Source organism: Lolium perenne, chromosome 6 (genome assembly GCF_019359855.2).
Source record: "Lolium perenne isolate Kyuss_39 chromosome 6, Kyuss_2.0, whole genome shotgun sequence".
NCBI classification, from domain to species: Eukaryota; Viridiplantae; Streptophyta; class Magnoliopsida; order Poales; family Poaceae; genus Lolium; species Lolium perenne.
In genome coordinates this window covers 123,260,793-123,286,569 of record NC_067249.2, presented here as the reverse complement: position 1 = coordinate 123,286,569, position 25,777 = coordinate 123,260,793, and the positions used below count along the sequence as shown (strand labels likewise).

The 25,777-nt window shown below is 46.6% G+C and overlaps 2 protein-coding genes and 1 long non-coding RNA gene across 11 annotated transcripts; 1 reads left to right on the top strand and 2 right to left on the bottom strand.

The window, feature by feature from the left end:
- Positions 1–6: 6 nt before the first annotated feature.
- Positions 7–3,150, top strand: LOC127330404 (protein indeterminate-domain 7-like). Its single transcript, XM_051356628.2, has 3 exons — positions 7–154; positions 991–1,387; positions 2,074–3,150. Exons 1-3 carry the CDS (start codon positions 16–18, stop codon positions 3,005–3,007), a joined length of 1,470 nt encoding a protein of 489 aa, XP_051212588.1. The 5' UTR covers positions 7–15; the 3' UTR covers positions 3,008–3,150.
- A 10,218-nt stretch (positions 3,151–13,368) lies between these two features.
- Positions 13,369–17,269, bottom strand: LOC127329099 (uncharacterized). 9 transcript variants are annotated; one of them, XR_011747223.1, is made up of 10 exons: positions 17,183–17,269; positions 16,545–17,087; positions 16,415–16,475; positions 16,284–16,332; positions 16,110–16,186; positions 15,074–15,899; positions 14,848–14,972; positions 14,602–14,695; positions 13,809–14,255; positions 13,369–13,632 (listed from the first exon to the last, which is right to left on the bottom strand). It is a non-coding gene; the product is annotated as an uncharacterized lncRNA (long non-coding RNA). The 9 variants fall into 9 exon arrangements; XR_011747226.1 differs by lacking the exon at positions 13,369–13,632 and having other exon boundaries at positions 15,074–15,276; positions 15,576–15,899; XR_011747221.1 differs by lacking the exon at positions 13,369–13,632 and having other exon boundaries at positions 16,545–16,605; positions 16,931–17,087.
- Positions 17,270–18,198: 929 nt separating this feature from the next.
- Positions 18,199–20,015, bottom strand: LOC139832490 (uncharacterized). The gene is made up of 4 exons (XM_071822264.1): positions 19,385–20,015; positions 19,057–19,276; positions 18,577–18,893; positions 18,199–18,466 (listed from the first exon to the last, which is right to left on the bottom strand). The coding sequence occupies exons 1-4, from the start codon at positions 20,013–20,015 to the stop codon at positions 18,456–18,458; spliced, it is 1,179 nt and encodes a 392-aa protein (XP_071678365.1). The 3' UTR covers positions 18,199–18,455.
- Between the last annotated feature and the right edge of the window lie 5,762 nt (positions 20,016–25,777).

The following is a 25,777-nucleotide window of genomic DNA, read 5'->3' as shown; positions in this document are numbered from 1 at the left end:
CTGAAGTATCCAACAATGTCGCACACATCGGAGGAAGAGTCCCTGAGCAACTTCCAGCAGCAACCAAAGCTCGAGGTCGGTTCCGCGGGGCCAAGCAGAGGCGATGCGGCCATGACTGTGGTGAAAAAGAGACGAGGTCATCCAGGAAATCCAGGTATGTTGCCTCAACTTTCCAAATAAGACTTTTGGTCTGTCATAGCGTTTAAATAGAAGAAATCCACTTTCGATCTTGGGTTCATATGCTCCTGCCACCAGAAAAAATATTGTAAAATCTAACAAAATTCTGAATAAAATTTTCGCGTGTACATCTCAACGTATAAATTTCAGCTAATGTTTGTCCTCATGATAAAATTAGTTTTTTTCGAAAAGTAGATTGAAATCCTGGCCTCGTGATAAAATTATGAATATTTGATTTGATGAACACACACACACGTGCACATGTAATATAATAGTGAAATGCATCAGAGTACTGTGATCATTCATGTTACATCTCAAGTTATACGTTATCTTTCTTACCTGGCGATTCAGGTCTGGAAGATCAAAGTGTTATTGTTTATGTTGTTTCACATTTTGATCAAGAATCTCATCTAGTTATGATTTATCAGAATTTGAAGCACAGATAAGTTCGTACATCTTCTTTCGAAACATATGTCTCTCTATAGCTCAATGCAAGAACATACAAACCTAAGTGAGTTCAGCTTATAGTATGAAGTATTTTGCCACTGCCGCATCAGAAAAATAAAGCAAATGGTACTTTCAAGTTCAGACTTCAGTCAATCACACTACAGATTTAAGTATACAAATGGTACAAAGGAAATTTAAATGGATACTGAAAAACAAAGTTTCATTTACGACACTGCATTACTGAAATAATCCACCAGAAATAGCATGGTCATTAAACCTTAACATACCAGCCTGATCAGGCTGAAGTATATGTGCTCCAAACTATGGTAACCTAACATATGTTGCATCGCGACGTTCATATTGCAGATCCAGATGTGGAAGTAGTAGCTTTATCACCCAAGACACTCGTTGCGACAAATAGATACATATGTGAAGTCTGCCATAAGGGATTCCAGAGAGACCAGAACCTCCAACTCCACAGGAGGGGGCATAACCTGCCATGGAAGCTCAAGCAGAGAAGCAGCACTGATGCTAAGAAGAAGGTGTATATCTGCCCTGAGGTCACCTGCCCGCACCATGATGCAACCCGAGCTTTAGGCGATCTTACAGGCATAAAAAAACATTTCTCCAGGAAGCATGGTGAGAAGAAGTGGAAGTGTGACAGATGTTCAAAGAAGTATGCCGTCCAGTCTGATTGGAAGGCTCACACAAAGATATGTGGCACCAAGGAGTACAGATGTGACTGCGGAACTATTTTCTCAAGGTACGATTCTTAATGAGCGAATGCTAACTATAGGATGATTAGGCTAAGAATTTAATAGATATAGCTTTGTAAAACCAATGAATGGCTTGCCATGAACATAATCTCACGATTAAGGTCTGACGCACATTTCTCTGTTACATAACTTAAGTATGTTTTCGAGGTACAGTAGTAATTAGGTGTAACATTTTTAATTCTGTTCGTCTACTACTCTGAAGCTAATCTGTTCGAGCAAATCTGCGGACTTCTTCAGTAAATCCATTCTATGCATGGTATTTTGATTTTTATAATCAAGCTTTATAGACACTAATTATTATGTCCTACAACAGAATTTACTTAAATGTTTACCTCATGTGAGAAATTTTGATGGTCATGAACTGCAACGTCACTTATACTTATCAAGACAACAAATACCTATAGACCAAAGTATTGATACCTTATTTACCTAATTCAGACATAATCTGCAGCCAGTAGCAACTGAAGATGGCAGTCTTTCTCTTGGTATCTTTCTTTTATATAGCTTATATATGTGTTGCGTACTAAACAAATCTGGTTTGCTAGATTATATCTATATATTCCCATAGTTTCCACCAGCATTTGAAGCAATGCATTGCAGTATTTTAACATGTGTGTCAGACTCCATAATTATTTTGGGGAAACTGATTTAGCTTTATTCGATGTAAATGCAGAAAGGATAGCTTCATCACACATCGAGCCTTCTGTGATGCGTTAGCTGAAGACAACTCAAGGGTTAACCACAGTCTTGCTACCATGGTTGGAAGTCTGCATGGTCAGCAGGACATCTTTTCACATGGAGTGCCCAGCTTGAGCTCGTCACACACTGATATGGTTGCAAACATTTCTAGTAACGACCATAACTCAGACATCCATCTGAGATCTTTATCTCCTTATGCCCTCATTACAAGGAACACTGCCTTGTTCTCCAACCAGATATCACCCAAGGATTCAGGTTTTCCACTTGATGGAAGCGCATCAAACTATCCTTACATGTCCATGAACTCTCCATACATGTCAGCAACAGCCCTTCTACAGAAAGCAGCAGAGATGGGAGCAAAGACCAGCCAGGATCCTATTTCACCATTGCTTTTGAAAGGTTTCACAAATAATTTTAGTACTGCTAGGGGTCATATGGACATATCTTCTGGTAGTCAAGGACATTCTCTAGGGAATTCAGCAGCTAACAGTGATTGCATGAAGACTGCTCAAGATGGGAGCTCTTACATGAATGGTCGCAACAATGTCCTGATCAACTCAACATGGACCAGCGGTATGATGACACCTACTACTGTACCTTTAATTGGACTCATGAACCAGCCATTCTCCATGAGACAAGGAAAGGAGAGCCCTCACATTTTTCCAGAAATCCAGACGCAGCACAACACACAGGAAAACATTTCAGGGGTAGGAGATGCGGGCCTAACACAAGACTTTCTAGGTTTAGGAGGCAGTGGAAATTTGGATATGAGTTCTGAGACCTACAATACAGATGTGACAGCATTAAGCTATTCTGATGAGCAGCAAAAAAATCAGGAACATATGTATTCGTACCATGAGTCATCTCTTGACTCCACTGCATTGGAGAAACCTATTTGGGATTCATGATGTAAACTGTTCACTTATTCTGATAGTTCAGTTTCATCTAAGCTGCCCCAGGCGCAGAATTGCCAAGGAGTATCAGATAGTACAACCCGTGTTATGTTAGCTTGAACATGGTAAGACACCATTTCGACAGAAAAGTTATCTGCATAACCAGGCCATCCAGGATGGATGTAAGCAACTACTGTATTTTTATTTAAACAGAAATAGTAAATAATTTCATATTTTGGAAAGATGTTGGCACAGAAAGTAGATCCGGCAGATTTTTTCTATAAGGGATGCTTTATTACTTTTGATAAGCAATTACATCTAGCCTCTGCACAACCAGGGTGCACACAACCGTTTATGAGTCTTTTTAGGACCAGAAATTGTCCAGTTTAAAAATAAAATTAGGCGAAATACATATCGAAACGATGAAGCATATAACGCCTAAGATGTGGGTGGGGCTTCAATCCGTAGACTATGCTGCCACCCATGTAGGGAAAAAGTATCCCTCGTCGTAGCCTCCAACCGTGTACAGACCTCCGTAAATAGGTCTCGGTTCTCCATGCGCTGAAGAGGTAACCACGAACGGAGAATACCTGTACATCTGTAGATGACCTGCAACAAAGAGCAATTTTTATCATTAAAAATCTTGTCATTTCTACTTAGCCAAAGCGCCCAGATAACTGCTAGCGCCCCAACACTAAGAAGCAACTTAAACCTTGAATCTATACCATGAAGCCAATTGCCAAAGACATTGGCTACACTAGTCGGAGGGTACAAGGTAGACGCTACTTGGATGACAGACCAAATAGATCTCGCAAACTGACATTGGAAGAAGAGGTGTTTAATTGTTTCATCATGATGACAAAAAACACATCGCTTACTTCCTTGCCAATTCCGCTTAACAAGATTGTCTTTGGTGAGGATGACCCCTCGACGAAGATACCATCCAAATATTTTTATTTTTAATGGTATCTTCATCTTCCAACTTTTTTATTATTATCCACTGGTACATCAGAATGAAGTATAGCATTGTATAAAGATTTGACCGAGAAAGAACCATCTACATGTAAGTTCCACCTAAATTCATCGGGTTCAGGTGATAAATTAATATCCCCCAGCCTTTGAATTAAGGTATTCCACGCCAATAGCCTTTGTCCTAGCAAAACTCGTCTGAACGTCACATTCGGTGGAGAGGTAGCCATTACTGTAGCAATGGTATCTCCTTTGCGATGAACGATACTATACAACGCAGGATACTGTTCGCTTAGGGGTGCATTGTCTAACCAAGCATCTTCCCAGAACCGTATATGTGCTCCATTCTTAATTGAGAAAGTTCCATGGCGAAAAAAAGCATTTTTTGTTGCCATTAGACCAGCCCAGAAGTGTGAATCCCCGGGTTTCCAAACCACTTGGGATAACGTCTTGGAGCCTATATACTTTCTCCGAAGAATAGTTTGCCAAATCCCATCCTCGGTAAGGAGCTTAAAAAGCCATTTACCCAGCAGTGCCGAATTCTTGACCTCTAGGTCATGAACTCCAAGCCCACCTTGATCTTTGGGACTACAAACTATACTCCATTTAACCAGTCAATACTTCCTTTTCTCGCTGTCCCCTTGCCAAAAGAATCTGGATCGATAATAATCGAGTTTATGCAGAATTCCTTTTGGCAATAGGAAGAATGATAACATATACAGTACCATATTTGTTAGTACCGAATTAATAAGTATCAATCTTCCTCCCAGGGACAGCAATTTACCTTTTCAGCTGCTAAGGCGTTTCTGTAATCTTTCTTCCACTATTTTCCATTCGGCAATCGTAAGTCTCCGATAATGAATCGGAATGCCCAAATAGCGAATAGGAAATTGGCCTTGCCCACAACCAAACAACTCTGTATAGAGAGCTGTATCATCTTGAGCATCACCGAAACAGAACAATTCACTTTTATGGAAATTGATTTTCAATCCCGACAACTGCTCAAACGCCACCAAAATTAATTTCAGGTTTTGAGCTTTATCGAGATCATGATCCATAAACAGAATTGTATCGTCAGCATATTGAAGGATAGATAAACCACCATCAACAAGATGTGGAATCACACCTTCAATCTGACCATCAGACTTGGCCCGCTCTATGAGTATCGCCAGCATATCCGCCACAATGTTGAATAACATAGGTGATAACGGATCCCCTTGGCGTAACCCTTTTCGTGTTTGGAAATAATGGCCGGTGTCATCATTAACCCAAATTGCCACACTACCTCCATACACAAAATCATTTATTAAAGCACGCCATTCAGGAGAAAAACCTTTCATCCTGAGTGTCTGTTGAAGGAAAGACCATTTGACCTTGTCATAAGCCTTTTCAAAATCTAATTTTAAAATAACCTTATTTAATTTCTTAGTATGCATCTCATGTACCGTCTCATGCAAAACCGCCACCCCATCAAGGATGTTTCTCCCTTGCATGAAAGCTGTTTGTGATGGCCTAACGACATGATCCGCAACCGTATTAAGTCTAATGGTGGCCACTTTCGTGAAAATCTTGAAACTGGCGTTTAAGAGGCAAATAGGTCTATATTGTTAAATCCTTTCTGCCTCATTAACCTTCGGTAACAAAATTACTTCACCAAAATTTAGACGAAATAATTCTAGTTGTCCTGTGTGAAGATCACTGAACAAATCTAGAAGGTCCGATTTGATAGTATTCCAAAAGGTTTGATAAAACTCCGCTGGAAAACCATCTGGACCCGGTGCCTTATTGCATTCCATCTGGAAAATTGCCTTCTGAACCTCATCCTCAGTGTAAGGTGCGGTTAGGAGGCCATTTTCTTCAATAGAAACTTGGGGTATGTCCTCTGTTAAGTCCTCATTTAGAGAAAAAGAGCTTTCATCCGGAGGACCAAACAGACCTTTATAATAATTATTAATGTAAGATTTGAGTTGCTCATGGCCTTCAATCAACCCTTCATCTTGATTAAGAGAATGAATACGTTTTTTCCGATGTCTCCCATTGGCTATGCCATGGAAAAATCACGTATTTGAGTCTCCTTCCAAAATGAATTGGGCTTTGGAACGTTGATACCATTGGAGTTCCTCTTCGCGAAGGAGACTCGCCATCTGCGCATTAGATTGATTCTTAAGTTCAATCTCATGCGTAGTCAGTGGTCTGATCTCCGCAAAAGCCTCTAGCTCATCAATCACTTTTGATAAGCGAGCCTTTTCTTTTTTAAGGATACCAGCTGTATGGGCAGCCCAACCAGAGAGATGTTTGCGCATTGCATGCATCTTATTATTCCATCTCAATATTGGAGTGCTGCCACTAACCGGTCTCTCTCAAACCGTCTTAACCATCTCGTGGAACCCATCCCGATGTAGCCAGCCAAGTTCGAACTTAAAAGGCCGTTTACACATAGGACGGGGATTCCCAGTGGTTAGAAGGATCGGTGCATGGTCAGACAATTTTTCAATACGTTCTAGTGCACGGACAGACACCATAGGGTATTTATCTTCCCATTCAGTATCCATCAACACGCGGTCTAGCTTTTCGTATGTGGGTTCAGGCAAACTGTTGGCCCAAGTAAATTATCGACCGGACATAAACACCTCTCTTAGGTCAAGGCTATCAATGACAGCATTGAACAAAAAAGGCCAATGTCCATCGAAAAGATCTTTACTTTTCTCATGAGGAAATCTTAGTAAATTAAAATCCCCTCCGATTAAAATCGGATAAGGATTATCTTTAGTAAGATTTACCAACTCACGTAAAAAGTCAGCCTTAAAAGCATCTTGGGCAGCACCATACACAGCGACCAGACTCCAAATGAAGCCGTCCGCTTTATTCTGTATGTCAAGCTTAATGTGATACTCTCCATCAGAACTAGCTAGGACAGTCATGGTGTCTATGCGGACGCCAAGTAAAATACCCCCGGACCTACCACGAGGCGGGCGAGAAAACCACTGAAAGTTAATCCCGCCTGATAAACGGTCGAGAAAACTCTCTGAGAAATTCCGCCTACCCGTCTCGGATATAGCAATAAAGTCTAAATCATAATCTCTACAACCAGCGGCAATGTGAGAATGTTTAGCCAAGTCACCAAGACCTCTGCTATTCCGAAACATGTCATTCATTGAGAAACTATTTTAGATTTAGAATTCTTGCCATATCTACGAGACTTCTTCCCAGCCGACGACCTAGAACCTCGAGCGGACGCGCTTAGATCATAAACGGAACTAAGCTCTGAGTGTTCTAAGTCGACTTCTGGGACACTACCAATAATAGCCGAGAGAAGCTGACCATCTAAGATGTCATCCTCTTCCTCATCGTCTATAAAGGATGTTTCAAGCCCAGTTGAGTCATTCGGAACAACCGTTAAACGGTCAAGCTCCGTCTGTCTCAACACATTAGCCGAAACCGAGATCTCATCAGGCCTACTACCCAACGAGACCCCAAGACTACACAAATTTGAAGAAATACGAGAATCTGAAAACGAAGTAAAAGACTTGGAAGCTTGCTTAGTACCAGCTGTGTCGAGGTTCTTCTCCGCCTTGCGTCGCATGGCTCTCTGCATGACGTCCTCATCCGTCACCCCCGAGTCATCCTCCGCGAGCGCGTATCTCCCACTTCGCCTCACCGTCGGTTGAGCGACAGGAGGAGGAACAGCGAGAGGAGGCTGCTGCAAGGTGGAGACCGGCGTAGGAGAAGACGAACGCAGTGAAGAACCCGTCGGAGAAGACGAGGCCTGTGATATAGGAGCGGAAGGCGGCGTCGCAGCCCTCGGCGAGCCCGGGTCGTCAAGCCCCTCCGCCGTGGAGGCGGCGCGGCTAACTCCAGCGGGCCGACCGCCCGTGCCGGCTGAGCATCCACGGCCTGCTGCACCTCCTGGATGACCGGGCCGGTCCAAGGCTCCTCCCGACCCGCTCCGGACCGAGTCGGAGAAGAAAACGCGGGCGTGCGCTGCGACGGCGCCGAACGCAGCTGCACCACCGGATGCCGCCCCGCCGAGCCACCGCCCGGCCTCAGCTGCTCCGCCTGACCGGGAGCGGGCTGCTGCACGGTCATGACGACGATCCGCGGAGGCGCGTTCGACGAGGCGCGCTGCGTCGTTCCCGTCTGCGGAGGCGCGGTCGACGTGGCACGCTGCGTCGTTGCCGTCGTGATCGACGCCACGTGCAGCGTCGAAGCCGCATCCGGCTGCTGTCCCTGCATGAGCCCCGAGGCGGACGCCGCGACGGTCGGCTGCGCGTCTGTCGACGACAGCAGCTGCATGGTCAGCACCGACCCGACCTGTGGTGCCACTTGCCACGTTGGAGACACGGGGAGAGGCCGCACCGCCGGCAGTGACGCGTCCCGGCCGAGTATCGATTCCGTCTGTGTCGAGGTAGAAGACGGGACCGGCACCCCCTGTGGTGTGCGTGACGAAGAAGGCGAAGGAGCGGGAGAAGACCCCGGTCGAGTACGTCCCTGCATGAACGTGCGAACACGAGACGGAGAAAGAGACCGAGCGAGCGAAGGTCGTGAAGCAACTAGGTGAGGTGACTCCGTCCTGGCGCAAGCCACAATCTGGCGTCCTGTGTCCGTCATCGGTGAGTGGTTGAATGGAGTCAGAGCCACCTGCGCAACCGGTACCGCTGAAGCACCCTGAGACTGAGTCGGTGGATGTCCATCTACCTCCATATTCGCCGCACCCGGCGCAGCAACCGCTGTAGCATCATCAAAACTCTCATCCTCAAACCCATGAGAACCGCCATCATCACCATCGTCCTTCCAGAAAAAAGGCCGAAACCGAGGGTCCGGTTTAAACCCAGCTGCTTCACGACGAAAGCGAAATCTGTAACCATTAAGCTGTAAAAGTGCAATCACCTGCAAACATCCATCATCTTTCTCCAACACTGAAGGATCCCGCATAGCCACTAGTATACGAATAATCCCCAGACTCCGCAGGGAGACTAAATCCACATCCAGAGTAGTACCAATAAGAGACCCCACAGCCCAGAGGCCTAAGAAGTGTCGAACAGAATCTGGTACACCGGTGACGTGCACCCAAACTGGCTTCATAACAAACTCCGGAGCAATATCCTGATGCACCCAAGAAGAAACAAGAGCCTGTGCACTAACTTTGGGCACACTCATCTGCATACCGTCAATCCTCGACAGATCTTCAGCTGTAGGTATACCAACCAGAAAAGCATTACCACCATGAGGCACCGCCTCCCACTTCCAGGAAGGATTCCCAGGACACATCCGGGCCATAAGACTCTGGATATCATCAGCTGAAACGACTCCCTCTCCTGACACCTGTACCAAAGCAGTAGGTGCTCCAGCCGCAATCAACTGAGGCTTAAAGACTGAGTCCGGGAGCTGAAGATCAAGCGTGGCATCATTACCACAACCGACAAAAAAGCTCGTAGGTCTCGGCAGCTTCAGAATTGGGCATCGAATGGTCGGGTGTGCCCCAGAATCACACACTAAACAGTAATGAACAGCCTTACAGTCCTTTGTTGCATGCGTATTAACGGCGCACTTCCAACAACGCCCCACCTTCTTCTGCTTCATCACTGGAACCTCAGAAACAACTCCACCTGCAGGCTCCTGTAGAGGAGTCATAAGAATATCAGAATTTGGTACCAACTGTGGCTGTACCATAGACAACGGCGCAGACTGTCCCACTGGAGGCATTGGCTGTCCCACAGGAGGCCCATCTCCCACCGAAGGCACTGGCTGCCCCACCGTAGTGGCACTCTTCTTCTTCCTTCTCTTCTTCACTTGCCCAGGCTGTGGCGGTGGCTGCTGATATGAAGGTGGCTGCACAAGTGGCTGCACCATATTCGGCTGTCCAGCAAGCGGATAATGAAAATGACCTTGGTACTGCGGTTACGACGGTTGAGGCATGAACTGCATCTGGGGTACAGGAGGGCGATACCCATGTGGCGGCCTCGGAATAGGCGTAGCCTGTCGAGGAGGAGGCGCAGGTGCAGCCGGTCGAGGAGGAGGCGCAGCCTGCGGCATGAGCGCCCCGGCCGGCCATCCTTGGAAACCAGGGGGTCCCGTATAGGGGCCGGCAGGCGTAGTAGCCGCAGATGCCGGGGCAGCCGACCCGGCAAGGTTGACGAAGATCCTGGCGCCGGTAGAGGCACCGTAGGAGGAGCAGCTGGAGGCCTTGATGGCCCAGCCATCGGCAGATGTACGTTGCCGATCCATCTATTCAGCTGAAGAACACTTTGGTCAACGATTTCAATCAATAAAATAAAACTCTTTCTCAAAGTAAACAAAGAGTATTCCTTAATCTATAACGGCGTGGTTTGTTGCCTTCATGCCTGCACTAGACAGGCCCAGAGCAGCCTGTCTCGCTGGGACATCTCCAAAGACAGAATTGGTTTCGTGTTTGGTTGCTTGCATTACATGAACTAGATTTAAATGTGCGCCTTGGCGCACGACCCCGTGAGGTTTGTGCCAATATTTATTTGTATAACAATAATAATTTTTTTGTTAATATAATATATAATACAATTCGTTGGTTTTAAGAACGAATTTTATGTATAATTAAATTATGATAAAGCAGATGCAGTAAATTTAGAATCACCTCTTGTGAGGTTTGTGCCAATGTTTATTTATATAACAACAATTCTTTTTTGTTAATATAATAATCAATTTGTAGGTTTTACAAACGAAATGTCTGTATAATTAAATTATGATGAAGCAGACGAAGTTACAAACAGAGCGGTAAATTTAGAATCACCCCTTGGTGTGCGTCCCCTGCTTTCACATTGACAAACATTTTCTAAATTGCTTTATAATAAGCTTAGAGAACAACATAGGCAGCAGTGCAAAGGTAATTACGGAAACCAGCACCAAATTGCACTTATTAGTCGACCAGACATCGGTGATAACACCTTGTGTTGCAAAAGTCATCAAACAAAAGAATCGAACATGCTATCAACAACCCTAAGGGTACTACAGAATGCAAAACAGTTTTTATAGAAACAACCTTGGCGCATGATCCCATGAAAATCACGTACAGGTGGAAGATGGTAAAATATTAGTTCAAGCCTTACAAATCATTGCGAATCACAGTAAATATAAAAAGAAAAACAAACTTTTATATATCACCAGAAAAAGAGGAGGAATATATATTGTAGCATTTAACAGTTGTTGATTCTATCGAGAGCAACAAAAGCAGGGAAGGAACGCTAAAGTCATTGTCCACATAATATCTGATTAACTTTGGTTCCATCTCAAGGTCGCTACGTTACCATTCCGAATCAGTGGTCTCATATTTTTGGATTCAAATTCGTAACCGGTAATTGTCTGATCGCTCCGAATGAACTGTGAAAATATGGCATAGGATATGATAGCAGTAAAATCCAATCTGACCCACCCTGTTTACATTCCTACCCATAGCTATATTGGTGGGCCGTAACTACATCTTCGATCTAAATATTAGCAGGCCTGTCGGGATTTGGCATTTTGGTACTGCCGATTTTTTTTTTTTTTGAGAAGACGCGCTGCCGATCTTATCGGTTAACTCATGGGCGAAGAGGAGCGGAGCAATCTGCATCAACTCGTATGTTCCTTTCTCTCTGGTAGAAGCAAATTTTCTTTCTCTCAAAAAAAAAGAAGCAAATTTTCTTTGCACGTGGCAATCTTGCCTCTCCACCGCGACACTGCCTACCCACTCTCGTTCCTCCCTTGCTAGCTCTCACTTTGGATTACAGCCCGTGACCGGCATCCTCCCTGCCCAAATCCATTGAGAAGCCGGTTCCCATAAACTGCCGATTTCATGGAACGTTGTCTTTCGCCTTCATATCAGTCTAATGAGGTTCTACTTCATTTGTTCTTGAGTACTTAACTCGGTTTTGGCATCGATTGTTTTACTAAATCATATGAGTTTTGCAGGCTTCCAAGAGGTTGCTGAATTGGTTCCTTGTATTATCGTCCCTTCTTTAATACGTAGTACTAATGAGAAGGCAAGACTCCAGCACGACTGAACTGGCGAGCTGAATCGGCGAGTCCCCGCCGGCCGCCGCCCCCAGCTCCCCTGCCGACCTAGCATCCGGCGACCTTCGGCCCGGCAGCCGTCGACCAGGGGCACCAGAGCAGTGAGCTCACAACCCGCCAAAGCGGCGACCCAACCCGCGCCGGACCCCCTCGCCCCCGTCCCCGACGACCAGTAGGCAGTAGCTGAGCAGCAGCGACCCGACGGCTCCACGCCTTCACTGGTCAACCTCTCCAACTGGATCTCTCCTTTCATCCTTCGATTCTTGGCAAGTGGTAATCTATTTAGGATTTTCTTGTTCCAGTATTAGCTGCGACTACATTCTCCTCAACTCAATCCCAAATTTCTAAAATCCTAATTGAGGATTTTCATGTTGTTTGAACTGCAGATTTGACAAAATTCCTGTTAAGTAGTTGATTGAATTGAGAGCTAGAACTTCGGAATAGGACTGAAAATGGGGAAAAAGGGCAATATTGCATCGTTCTTCAAAAGACAAAGAGCATAGCCAGTTGAGGAAGATACTCCCCCACCACCAGATTTGAGAGCCTTGTTCCAGCAAAAATATTTTAGCAAAACGTGGTTTTGATGTACTCTTGGTTCACAGATTTGAGAAATTGAAGAAGGTGAATGATGGGAAATCCTATGCATTATTAGGCCATGTAGGTTGGACCTTGCTCACCGCATAACAATGCAATCACAGAATGTAGAGCCTTGATGTATCAACCAGGCCATATAGGTAATGTTGTAGCAGCAAAGGACAAGGAAAAGGTAGAAAGGAATCGCCCAAGGCTTAAAGCCTAAGTTGCAGCTGTCCGGTGGCTCACATTTCTGTTGTCCAAATTTTGTTTGGTCTTTCACACACTCCCAATTTTATCTTCAAGCTCCGCCACTGGGCAAGAGGCTATCGTGGGCAAAGCCGCTGGAAGAGGAGGTGATGTTATCTTGCTACAACTGTGTTGGTAGCAGAGGAAATAATATGCGAAGTCAGAAGGATCATATCATGGAATCAAATGCGGCGATAGCTTTCAAAGACATCTCCTGTTATTTTTTACAGGTTGACACCATCTGGTTGTGTTCAGTAACAAAGTAAGTATATAGTTCGCCTACACGTATTTGTAAAAAAAATGCAATTAATACCAATTCTTGAGACCATACAATTGTACTCTTGGAGTATTTGTTCTTTTTATGAATGCTTGGCTTGCATGTTTGCCTAACTAAGGTGGGCATTACTAACTAAGGTAGAACCTTATATTAAGATAGTTCAATAGCTAATAGAGAATCATCTAAGAAAGACACAATAATCACCACCTACTTACATATGCAGCAATATAGGCAAGGGAATTCAGGGAGCGACAAAACTCTTTGGCAAGCAGAAGCAAAATGCACAGCACAGAAATTGCTCTCGAAAGATAAGATTGAAGTAACCGAGATCAATATCGGTAAGCACCAGAAGGTGAATTAAGTTGATCCGCTACCAACTTGACCTGGACGAAGTTTATTTTGTGAAGGTGAGGATTTGGTGTGCCACCAGCTGGTATGTCTCTTTTTCTGCAGCTAGCACAGTTCAAGTTTCCTTCGCGCATGCTAACTGATCACATCAATTAGTTTTTATAGCAAGCGTACAGTACCCCCACAGTACATCACCAAGAGTCTAATATGGTGAAGGTTTCATGTAAGTTAGAGCAGTCATGGTACAATAAGAAAAAAAAAATGTTTCAGAGCAAAGTCAAGAAGGTAAAGGCTAAATATAAGGGAAAATGCAAACTCATGCTAGGCTCAAGTTATCAATTTTACACCCACAACCAGTACGGAGTAAAAAGGACGTACCCAGTGCTGAGAGCTCCCGCACTGTGCGGGGTCTGGGGAAGGTGTTAGTGGCAAGCCTTACCCTCACAAAGTGCAATGTGAGGAGACCGCGACTCGAACCTGGGACCTCTCGGTCACAGGCGGTGAGGCTCTACCGCTGCACCAGGCCCGCCCTTCACAACCAGTACGGAGTATCTAATAAAAAAATTAAATATTCATTTAGTATACCTATAAACAACCACCAGCTATTTTTTGTATAAATCTATAGACAACATCATTTTTTGTTGATTTAAAATCTGCATCTTGTATGTCAAATACTGAATACTTAAATTAAAAAAAATTAAAAATTATATTGGAACTGCCGAGCTACAACGGGAATTGATGGCTTTGGAACTCCATGGTCACACCGACAATGTCACTACACTCTATATTAGGAAGATTCCATTTTCATTGGCTCTTGAGACCTACCTGCAAGAAAAATGCAAACTGTATATTCTTGTATTGTACAACTAACATTAAAAATCCACATGGTTAACAGTGGACCATCGCATATGACGACAAAGCTGAGAAACGTCATGATCGAAGAGTGAATGGACAACTATTAGGAAGGAATTATTCAGCCACACCGATCAACTAAATCCAAAAATAGGAAGAACTAAACCAATTCCTATGGAAGGACACATACAATATATTAGGATTCCTATGAGGATTTTAAATAGATGAGCTACTCAGTGAAGTGGTCAGGAATAATCCATACCATCTATCAACATGCCCAAAGAAAAATAGCAGTGAGGTGGGCATGATGGGAGCACACCTGTATCACATAGTCAACCACGGAAACCTTATCACCAACAGTGTCAAAAACTGATGCCACTCAAACCTACGCACTCGGGATCACACCTTAACATCTGCAAAAATAAAAACAGAAAAAAATGCGCTCATGTCGACAACAACAATGATGGAAGGGTTCTAAACAAATGTAAATTTAAATCTAGATAGTCGTATATATCACTTTGATATAGATGCAGATACTAAATAAAAGAGATAGAAGAGAATTTACTGTCATCTCATTCGAAATCACTTTTGACGGTGCCGAATTAAGAAGCCATGATTGCCACATGCTTTTCTACAAAAAAAAATAGGATGGCCCAGCCACAGCCCACAATAGTTTCCCCTTTTGTGCCACTGCCATTGATATGGTATCATTAAACTATAGCCATGATAAATTACATATAAATTACTCAAGGTATCATATTTCTTAAATTACGCAAGATAACATGTTTTACCAGAAGCACACTTTCTGACATTTGCCAGTGCATCAGTATTCTGTTCGCGTACTTCTTGACTACTCTCGTGCAGGGGGCTTTTTCCCCGTTAAGATAGCATAGCATCTCAAGGAGGGTAATGGGCCAGATTGATGATAACATAGCTGGTGGGCGCAGCATAGAAATAATTTTCAAGATACCACGCTGCACAGGAGGGATGCTACCTAGCATAAAAGACTAATTGAGGCATGGAGTTCAATACAACATCATCATGTTCTATATAGCAAGGAAGTTGCCAATGTAGAAATAAGAAACAAAACAGATCCCGAGAGTATATAGGGAGAAAATGAACTCCAAAGGTTTCTTTGTAGTGTATCTCGTGGTCGATAAGTACTATGGAATATTTCTTTAAGAGAACACATAGAAGCTTTGCATATAGTTCAAAAACATTAAACATTCGTTATCACAAATAATTTGAGCAGGCAGATGATGATAGCTCAACAATCTGATTTAGTTTGCTTACCTTTGGACAGTTCAAACCAACAAATGTCTGCAAAAAATTTATCGCTGGAAGAGCATCCTCCTTGCTACCATTTAATATGCTACTTTTAGAGAAGCAAGCAAAATTGCCCACTGAAATTTTTTAAGCACGATAAGTCAATAACAGGTAATTTACTAACTGGTATGCAACAGAGAGCTGACCAGAAGAAAATCTGTTCAGTAGCTGGAGGAGAGGGAAAAATGATCGTAGAAGCCGCACTAAAGTAAACATAGGAGCAACAACTGCTAGCCGGAGGGACAAATCCATCAATCAGAATATCCACACTCCCGCCAACATTTGAGCCAGCTGATGGAAACAAAAAGTAAAGAAGGGCAGTTAACAACATACAACATACTACATCAGAATTAGACAGTAACAAGACACAAGATCAGTTTGGAGAAAATAGATGAAACAACAGGTATGTTACCATCAATTTGCTTATTTGGTACAGTAAACAAGAAACCACATCATGTCAAAAGATTACAATCAACATATATAAATATCAAGATTCTATACCAGATTATTGCAAATAGGTGTCATCTATTGTATCCTCAACCCCCCTCAGCATTTCTTCTTTCCCTTCCAATCTCCCTCTATAGGAGGGATGAACAGAACATAACAAATTAGCAACAGATGTGAAAATAGACAGAACACATTAGCAAAATCAGACATGAACATGTGAAAATAGACCTGAATAGTTCATTGGATGCCTTCTTGTTTTGATGGGTGGTACTATTGCCTACATAGAGTGAATTGGTAGTGAGTTCTTGGTATGACTAACCTGGCCAGCCTGAAAATATGGAACTGGGAAGAAAATGTACCTTTTTTGGCTACTGTAATAGATGGCCTTGAATTTCCCTTTTCTTAGTAGCATTGCAATATCTAAAAACTTGCCATTCGTTACTCGAAACAATTTCAAACTCCATCTCTACGATTAGTAAGGCACTATACCTTTTTCTTTTTCTTGAGTAGCCATTCTACCTTCCTCAGAAAAACATCCAGTACTTACTGCCTGCATCAAACCAGAAGAAACAGTCCTCAGTACACAGGTTTGCTAACTATAGGAAAACTAATTGCATATCAGAACACACTACTCATAGTGCTTCCGTAAGAAAGTAGAGCGTTGTCATGTAAGAATACTCTGAATCAGCATGAAACAATTTAGGATCCAAGATAGCTTATTAGATAATCGAAATGAGCAGATGCGTAATGAAACCAAGATGTTCCACGGCGCAGAATTCAATGATGTAATACAATATCTTAAGTCATATATGAGGAGCAGAGCATGCGTAAAAGAACTAAAATGTCAGAATCCTAAACCTTCATCTATGTCATACCGTTGTGGCAAAGATACTGAACCGATGAAAGAAAAGATGCCATACACTTTAGCAGGGATAATGAGCTAATAAAAAAATTATCATCTAGTATTCAGAAGTAGGCCAACATATCCTGAGATAAAAACATCATTATCAAGAAACCTCCTTCACAGATAACCTGGCGGTCAGAAAAATATTGTTAGGAACATTAGAAATTGCAGGGCAAACTAACAAATCCAATAAGTAATACTCAATGGATCATCTAGTATTCACCTTCTCTTGCGTCGACATTCAACATTCTCTTGTTATCCATAATGGGGCAGCCACCTTGGAATAGTCAAGTGGACAGAGCACCTGGGCCTGCCTCTATCATTCATGACAATGAGCTAAACCTTCACACCAGCCTACCCAGACCCAACCAAACCACCAGAGTGGAAGGAGCCATACAAACTATCCTACCACTCCTCAGACCTGAAAGCACCAAACATACTTCATATTATTTGAATAGAAATACCCAATTTTTTATATACAAATCTCAAGAAAACCGAGCATACCAACCTGTAACCTAGTGGATAGAGCAAAACATGCACTTTTTCCTAGAAATCTTAATGAATCATGGGAAGGAACTTGCTCACTTCCTGCTAGATGGATGCGTGCTTAATCACTAGGTAATGAATTACCTTGCTCTTCTCGGCTGCGAGGTAAGGGCTAACTCCCGGCAACAGCCTACACATAGAGCGGAGTAGATGACCATCAACCGAGAGAGAAGATACAGAGGAGGTTGTCTCCCTTTGCAGGACCAGCTGCAAAAATATATGTGACGAGAAAAATTATCAGAAAACAACAGTGAAAAAAGAAGAAAGCCAAGGCACTCAGTGAAGACGAATGAAATGGAGGCGCACGATTGTATCTCGGCAATGAGCAATGATTCACACCTGAAATTTGAATAATTGACTAAGAAGAGAAGAAGCTCACGTGAGGCTTTGTACATTCCATCTATTATAGAAGATTATGAGTAAATAAGAGAACAGAAACACCAGTTCAAAATAGGCTAGTAAATTTTAATACTCCTAAATTTAGAGCGACAACCATCCCAATATATTATTTACAGCACTCATATTGATAAGAAGACCATGGCCTAAAATTATAAATCAAACAACACTGGTAAGACAAAGATATCAGACATAATTATCGAAAAGCCCTCCTAAATTCGAACAAAAGAGGAAGAGATTGCAACAGCGATTATTTTTTCATTTCATGCCCATGTGGTAGAATCATTCTCCATCCTATGCTGAAAAAATGAAACAACCATCTTATTAGCTACAATAATCATTGTTCATAATGTAGCAAGTATCAAAGTCAATCAATTTAGCATAACATCCAAGTTTATGCAGGTAGAATCGTTCTCCATCCTATGCTGGTAGCACGGGCAGAGCCCACCAGCCGCCTCTTCAAGCGACGGCAACGCGGGCGGCGGTGGTGTGAGCCGCGGCTTGCGCTTCTTCCGCCGGCCACCAACTGCTCCTCCGGTGGCGCACTGACCCAGCTAGCCACCAGCTGCACCTCCAATGATGGTATGTCTCAGGAAGCATCAATGTCAACCAATTTAGCATAGCATTCAAGTTTCTGCAGGAAGATGGGTATTTTGTGTGTGTGACAGAGAGAACCTGCAGGTCTCCTTGGAAGAAGAGGTGGAGAGGGACAAGTTGTTGTACTGCTGGCTGGCGTCCTCGTGCGGAGGAATCCAGGCACTCCAGCACAACGCATCGGAGATGTGCAGCACGGGCGGATCTCACCAACCGCCCCTTTAAGCGACGGCAAGGCACGTGGCGGCCTGCGCTGCTCCCCGCCGGCCACCAGCCACTCCTTCAGCGACCTCACCATAAGTGGCGGCAGGATGTGCTGCTCTCTAGGTGTTGCAGCAGTGGTTCGTGCACCATGCCAACGAAGATGCGCGTGTGGTAGAATTGTTCTCCGTCCTATGCTGAAAAAATGAAACAAACATCTTATTAGCTAAAATAATCATTCTTCATAATTTAGCAAGTATCAAAGTCAATCAATTTAGCATAAAATCCAAGTTTATGCAGGAAGATGGGGATCCTGTCATGTGTGACAGAGAGAACCTGTAAGAAGAGGTGGAAGACAACCTGTTGTACTGCTGGTCGGCACCCTCAAAGACGATGAAGTGTCGGAGGAGTCCAGGCACTGCAGCACGATGCACTGGAGACGTGTAGCACGGGCAGATCTCACCAGCCGCCCCTTGAAGCAATGGAAACACACACTGGGGCGGTGCGAGCGGCGGCTTGCGCTGCTTCCGCCGGCCACCAACCAATCCTTCGGCGGTGCGCTGATCCAGCCAGCCACCAGCTGCTCCTCCGACGACGGTATGTCACACGAAGCATCAAAATCAACCAATTTAGCATAGCATTCAAGTTTCTGCAGAAAGATGGGGATTTTGTGTGTGACAGAGATAACCTGTAGGTCTCCTTGGAAGAAGAGGTGGAAAGGGACAGGTTGTTGTACTGCTGGCCGGCGTCCTCATGTAGAGGAGTCTAGCACAACGCATCGGAGATGTGCAGCACAGGAGGAGCTCACCAGCCGCCCACGGCAGCAGTGCGAGCGGTAGCCTGCGCTGCTCCCTGCCGGCCTCCAGCCTCTCCTTCGCCGACCTCACCACAGGCGGCGGCGGTATGTGGTACTCCTCCTGTTGAGCCTGTTGAGCCCACGGAGGAGGCAGGCCGGAGGAGATCGAGAGGGGCGACCTCCTGAGGGGACCCTCCCTAACCTTGCTCCCGCCGTAGCCCTCCTTCCACTTAGTCGAGAAAGACGTGCAGGACTGGATGTGGTGGTGCGAGCGGCCGCCGGGCTTCTCCCGCCGACGATGGCATGGCCTCGAGCGGCTTGATGAGGAGATGGGGCGGCGGCTGTTTGACCAGGAGGTGGAGGGACTGGAGAGAGAGGGGATTGGGGAGGAAGACGTGAGTGGGGATTGGCTGCCCACCACGTCCACTGACCCTATGCCTACAGAGACGTGTGACCCATCTAAAACCAACCCCATGAGACTGACGAGTGGATCCGGCCGAATGTAGGTCCCACATGCAGCCATAGGAGGGTAGAACTTGGCTGTTGCATGGCTTGATCTAGGAAGGGGATGAAGCCCACGCGCCCATGCCCAGCCAGGAGACGCGCTGCTCGCCTGTAACGGACGGCCAAGATCCACCAAACTGACACATGCTGACAAGATTCGACGGCTGAGACTCGCTAATCGCTGTGAGACCCCCTATGGGGGGCATCTATTATACCTTTAGATGAGTGGGCAGTTGCGAGTTGCGACCCACTCGTTTTTTTTTTTTTTTTTTGAGGGAAGTTGCGACCCACTCGTTTGTTTGACCGCGTTGAGGTTTGGGCATGGTGTATGGGATGATAGGTTATTTTGTTGCTTGGGGAGAAGAAATTGGCCCGTTTGGATTCATGCAGGATCTTCAAATTGTAGCAGGCGCGAAGGTTAAAGTAGCCCAAAGACAGGCCCAGCAACAACGGCTGAATTGGACGTTTCTACCGAGTTTATTCCACGCGAGCGTAAAATGGGCTCCAACCGGCTAATTTTGGGAAGCACGGGAGACCGGCCAATAACTCCCTCGCCCGTTCCCCCTCTCTCACTCTACTGTCATCTTCTCTCTCTACTCACCTTCTCGCTCTCTCTCCGAAGGTCCCATCGGAAAAACCGATGGCCTCGTCTCCTCCTCCGCCACCGCCTCCCCCATCGGATCTGGCTAAGAAGCTCGCGTTGCGCTGTTCGGCCTTTCACCACGCCATCCCAGAGGTTGATTCGAGCGGATTACGACAAGCGGCACCGGCCATTGACTGCGCGGTCGCGGCGGCGATTAGGCGGTCGTCGCCGAGTTCGAACCATCCCCGTAACATACAACGGCAGCGGCGGCGGCCGCCCCGATTCCGGCCGAACCCGACGGTTTCTGCACGGTGGGCGGCAACCTTCGACGCGAGGGGGCTAGGGTCGAGCATGCATGGACATGGCTCCCCCGCTAGGGTTCAGCCCCGTGCCGCAGGGGCTTCCGTTCCCCTTCGTCATCCCTTCGCGGGATTCGACATGCATGGTGCTCCAAGTGCTTCCTCTTTCACGCCCGCGCCACCAGGATTTGGTGATCCCGCTGCTTCCTCTTCCGTGCCCGCGTCGCCGGGATTTGGCATTCATGCTGCTTTTGGAGCTTCAACCTCATCGGCGTGGCCATCAGTGATGCCTGCTACATCGACCCTGCGGCCCCATCCGAGGTATGGGGTTTTTCCTCTTCTCTTCTTTGGAGTTGCAGTTATTCAGAGTTGTTTAGATCTGAACATGAATATCGCGACGTCATTGCGTCTTCAAGTACATCAACAAGAAGGGCTTTAGGATCAAGCTCTTCAGGGCTATCACAAGCACCCAGGAGCAGATCACCTGCGTGCAGCTTGGGGGAGCGATCCATGACTGATGAAGATGTTATCTTATGGCATGGTATTATGTATAGTTGTCAGTACTACTACTAGTGTTATGATGTCAAGAATCTCTATGTTTCTGATCTCAATGTGAAGAACGAGTCTTTTTGAACCCAGGGGTGTGTATCCCTAAGGTTGCTACCTATGCTAGTATACTGCCTAGGTGTATGCATCTTTAGTTGGTCCTCATAGTATGTTGCTTCTCTGATCATAGTATGCATCTTTATCTTGTGCTGATAGTATGTTGCTTCTGTGTTCACAGTATATATGCTGCTCATATTTGGTAGCATGTGTGTTCATCACAAAACATGGTATCTGTCGTCGTGGTGAATAGACAGATGCCATAGGATGGCTTAAGTTGGGGCCGAGTTGGACGCTAGAGGATTCGGGGGAGGGTTTTGGATCAGGTAGGACGAACTTCCGGGTGCTTTCCTCAAGAACTTGGCCAAGGCCAGAGGTAGAAGAAGAGAGACACAAGGATGAACTCCGTTTTAGATCTTCTCTATTCCATGAACAAGGTTACAGGAAGTTTTCATACACATATGCTCGTATTATCTAGTCGTCGTCTTACACTCTCGTGCCCGTGAAGAGGGCTGCCCCCTCTCCTTATATAGGGGAGAGGGTGGCTTACAAGGGAAGAAACTCTAACGGCATCTTTGAACAGACAAACTACTTTACAAAGCTACTTTATAAAGCTACTTTAATCATAGGTGACGCCGGTATCTTCTTTAATCAGGAAAGCTGATGTCCTCCGGTTGCTTTGGGCGTCACCATTGTCTTTTACGTCATGGCCTCGTTTAAAACTACTTTGCTTAGCTCATCTTTGTCTTCTAGCTCCTGGGAGAATCTTTGACCAGCTTGCTGATACCGGTAGTCCGGTATCTTCCTAGCTCATTCCGGCATGCCTCTCTTTGGTCATACCGGTGTTGGCTTCCTTAGTTGAGAGCCTAAACTCACAGTCCGGAATGAACATCAAACCGGTATCTTGACGGCTCAAGCCATCCGGTTTAGCATGCCTTTGGCATACCGGGGGTCATTCCCCAACATTAGTCCCCGAAGCTGGTATGGTCCGGTGGATTTCATCCGGCGGTCCATGCCAGGTTCTTATCTTATTAGTTACCGGTTTGATCCTTCCGGCTCCCTGTTCGAAGATGCCGGCCTCTTTGCCTTAGCCTCTCTCTGTTATCTTCCGGATTTTTCCGGTATTTCAAGTCATATTTTCATCTTGCTTCCTTTGCAAGGTGTCTCCGGTGTCTTTTCCTCCGGTATCATTGACATTTACTCCCTCCTTGGCGAAGTCGAGAATTTCTTGGGTACAGTGCCTGTCAGAGACATGCGCACCGTTTCTGCCGTGTCAGTGTCAGTGGTCACTTCGGTTCGGCTTCTGCGCCAGCATTTAATGTGCCGCACCGGATCCTTTTGGCCATTCCGGATCCGCGCGGCGAACCTGTGGCTTCTTCATTTTTGCGCGTGTATCTTTGCGCCACGTGGAGGCCCACGAGGCGAACCGCCGCGGCCCGACGGTTTTCGGCCCACTAACTTCTTCTCCTACATAAGGGCGGAGCGGTTCCGCTCTATCCTCTTCTTCGCACTTGCCCCCATTTCCAGAGTACCTCAAGCTCTTCACCCCGCGCAACCTCGTCGCCGCCGGTCACCGCCAGAGCCCTGCCTCCGACGAACTCACGCCGCTGTTCTCGCTGCGCCGAGGATCTTCGCCGCGGAGAGATTCACCGGCGCTTCTTCGCCGCTGCTGCTTCGAGCTTTCATCAGCAGCTTTCACCCCTCGCCGTCGCCAGCCTCCATCGGCCTTCGCGAGCTCACCGTTGCTCCGGCGACCTCCTCCTTGAGCGTCTCCGCCGCCCCAGGTTAGGTTCGATTCGCTTCTACCTTTCCTTTCTTGTTTTCCAGATCTTGGGCCGGTAGAATATTTACTTCCTCTTTTCTTTTGCTTTTCTTCTTACTCGTAGATCTTCGCGCGAGGGTAGTTCTTGGGAAACTTGTTTTTCGAGTAGATACCGGCACCTCTCAGATCCGTATGTCTGGAGAGGAGTCTCTCTCTGCTTCGTCCTCCAGTAGAGCTTCCGACGGGCTAAGCGCAGATCTTGCCCGGATGGAAATCGACTCCCGGCAACGATCAAGAAGCCGGCAGCTTCTAGCCGTGCCCCGGAATAGATTTATCCCAGAAACACGCGGGACCTCGGAGGGGCTCCGATGTTACACAACACGAGATCGACTGGCTCCGCCGGTCTAGGAGGATACCGGAGGGAGTATCCTGCCGGCTTCCCGGCGACGAAATCGAACCGGTACTCAATCCCGGTGAGTTCGTGGTTTTTCTTGCTCACTTTGAGCGTGGCTTCGGCCTTCTAGCCTCTGACTTTTTTCGTCAGTTCTTGGATTTCTATCGGCTTCAGCCTCACCACCTTCCCGACAATGACATTTTCTATCTTTCTTGCTATGTTTCCTTCATGGAGGCATACATCGGCATCCACCCCACTCGCGAGACTTTCGCTCGCTTTTTCTCTCTTAGGATCAATTCGGTCCAGGGCAAGGAAATTCCTAAGCCCAAACCCCCCGTTCAATGCGGGTCTTGCATTATCGGCTCCCGCCAAGGGAGCCCCTTTTTTAAGTTCACCGGCCTCGAGTCTTGCCGGTTGTGGCAAACAACGTTCTTTTACGTGAAGAACGACGGCGCCGCGGATCTCATCAATCTTCCGGCCTTGAACCCGGCGCCACCCACCAAGGTCAACTGGGGCTACTTCCCTGGGATGAATCACATCGAAACGAACCGGGTCGTACGCTTCATGGAGAAGCTCATGAGGGAGACCAACATCTGCTCTGATGACATCATCCGTGCTTTCATATCACGCCGGGTGCTTCCCCTTAAGCGGCGAGCTCACAAGATGAGCGAGATGTACGGTCCCGGCGATCCCACCAAGATCACCGGTCTCCCTCTAAGCAAAGCAGATGTAGTCCTCAAAGCTAAGCAAATCTGCCAAACGGACATGCCGGATGACTGGGACTGGGGCTACGTCCCTCTCAGCTCCACCAATCCTCCAACTCAGGAAGTAAGAAACTGTGCAACCCGGGCTGACATACCGGTAATTATCGCGTTGTGGCTAACCTTTTTTATTTTTTGTTGTCAGGCCAAGGACCGCTTCCCTCGCATCAAATCTGATAAGCGAGGCCCCGTCCGGAAGCGCCCCCTGGACAAGGTTGACCCAGATCCTTACGTCCATTGGACGGAACTCAAAATGGGCCACACCAACGTCTCACGCCTCGGTAACGTTCCGCCTGAGGCTTCCAGCTCCGTTGATGATCTTACCGTGCTCGAGGTAGTTTTCTTTTCCGGCCTCTTATGCTTTACTGCTATTCTTTCCTTGTAGATGCTTCCTCAACTGGCCCCCCACTGCAGGTCCATGAGCACGTTCCCCCCTGCAGGCCGAGGTTGGCCAGGATTTCCTGGACAAACTCGCCTCTGGGAGCAAAAGGAACAAGGCCCCGGCACCAGATGCCGGTTCGAGCCAGGCTCCTCCTGCCAAACGCTCCCGGACGGAAGTCCTTGGGGGCAAGGAAGTAGGCAAGAGGCGCTATAAGAAGAGGAGCATGCCTGTCTCTTCCGGGTGAGTTTTGTTTTTCTATCTACACTATTTCACAGACTTCTTCTTCCGGTTGCTTTTCCTTATCTTTTCTCTTTTTGTTTTCCTTCAGTACTGCGCTTTCGCTCTCCAAGGGCGCTGCCGGTACGACGCCGGCGGGCTCTGAGGGAACGGCCAGGACCTCGTCCCCTCCTCGTTCAAGCCCGGTACACCTAGGTACCGGCAGCCCCTCTGCCTCCCCTCTGGGAGGCGCACCAAGTGCGGGGCGCGCGACCCCTACAACTTCTGATCACCATGCGGAGGATGACTTCGTCTCCCCTCCTGACATGCAAGATGCCGGCGCCAGCAACATCGGCGCCGATCCTGAAGCTGCCGGGCGGGCGGAACCTCAAGTTCCTCCCGTCCAAAAGGAAAAGAAGAAGAAGAAGAAAAAGAGCTCACGCTCTTCCCCCTCCAAGGCCGTGCCGGATACTTCCCGCCGCCACTAGAAACTCCCGTTGTTGAGCCAACCCACGCCACGCCGACGCCGCCGCCAGAAGCTCCTGCTCCTGAGCCAGCTGGGGCCACGCCAACGCCGCCGCCGGAAGCTTCTACCGCCAAGCCCACCAAGGATGCGCCGATGCCGCCGCCAGCCCAAGGAGCCTCTGCGTCCAAGCCAACGCCGCCACCGGAAGGCGTCAAGCTTCGCGTGGCTGAACCCTTCAAGGGGAAAGGCACCGCTTCCGGCCCGCGGTCCTTGGTGCTGCATACCGGCCCCGCTGCCGTTGTGGCTGGCGAGAGA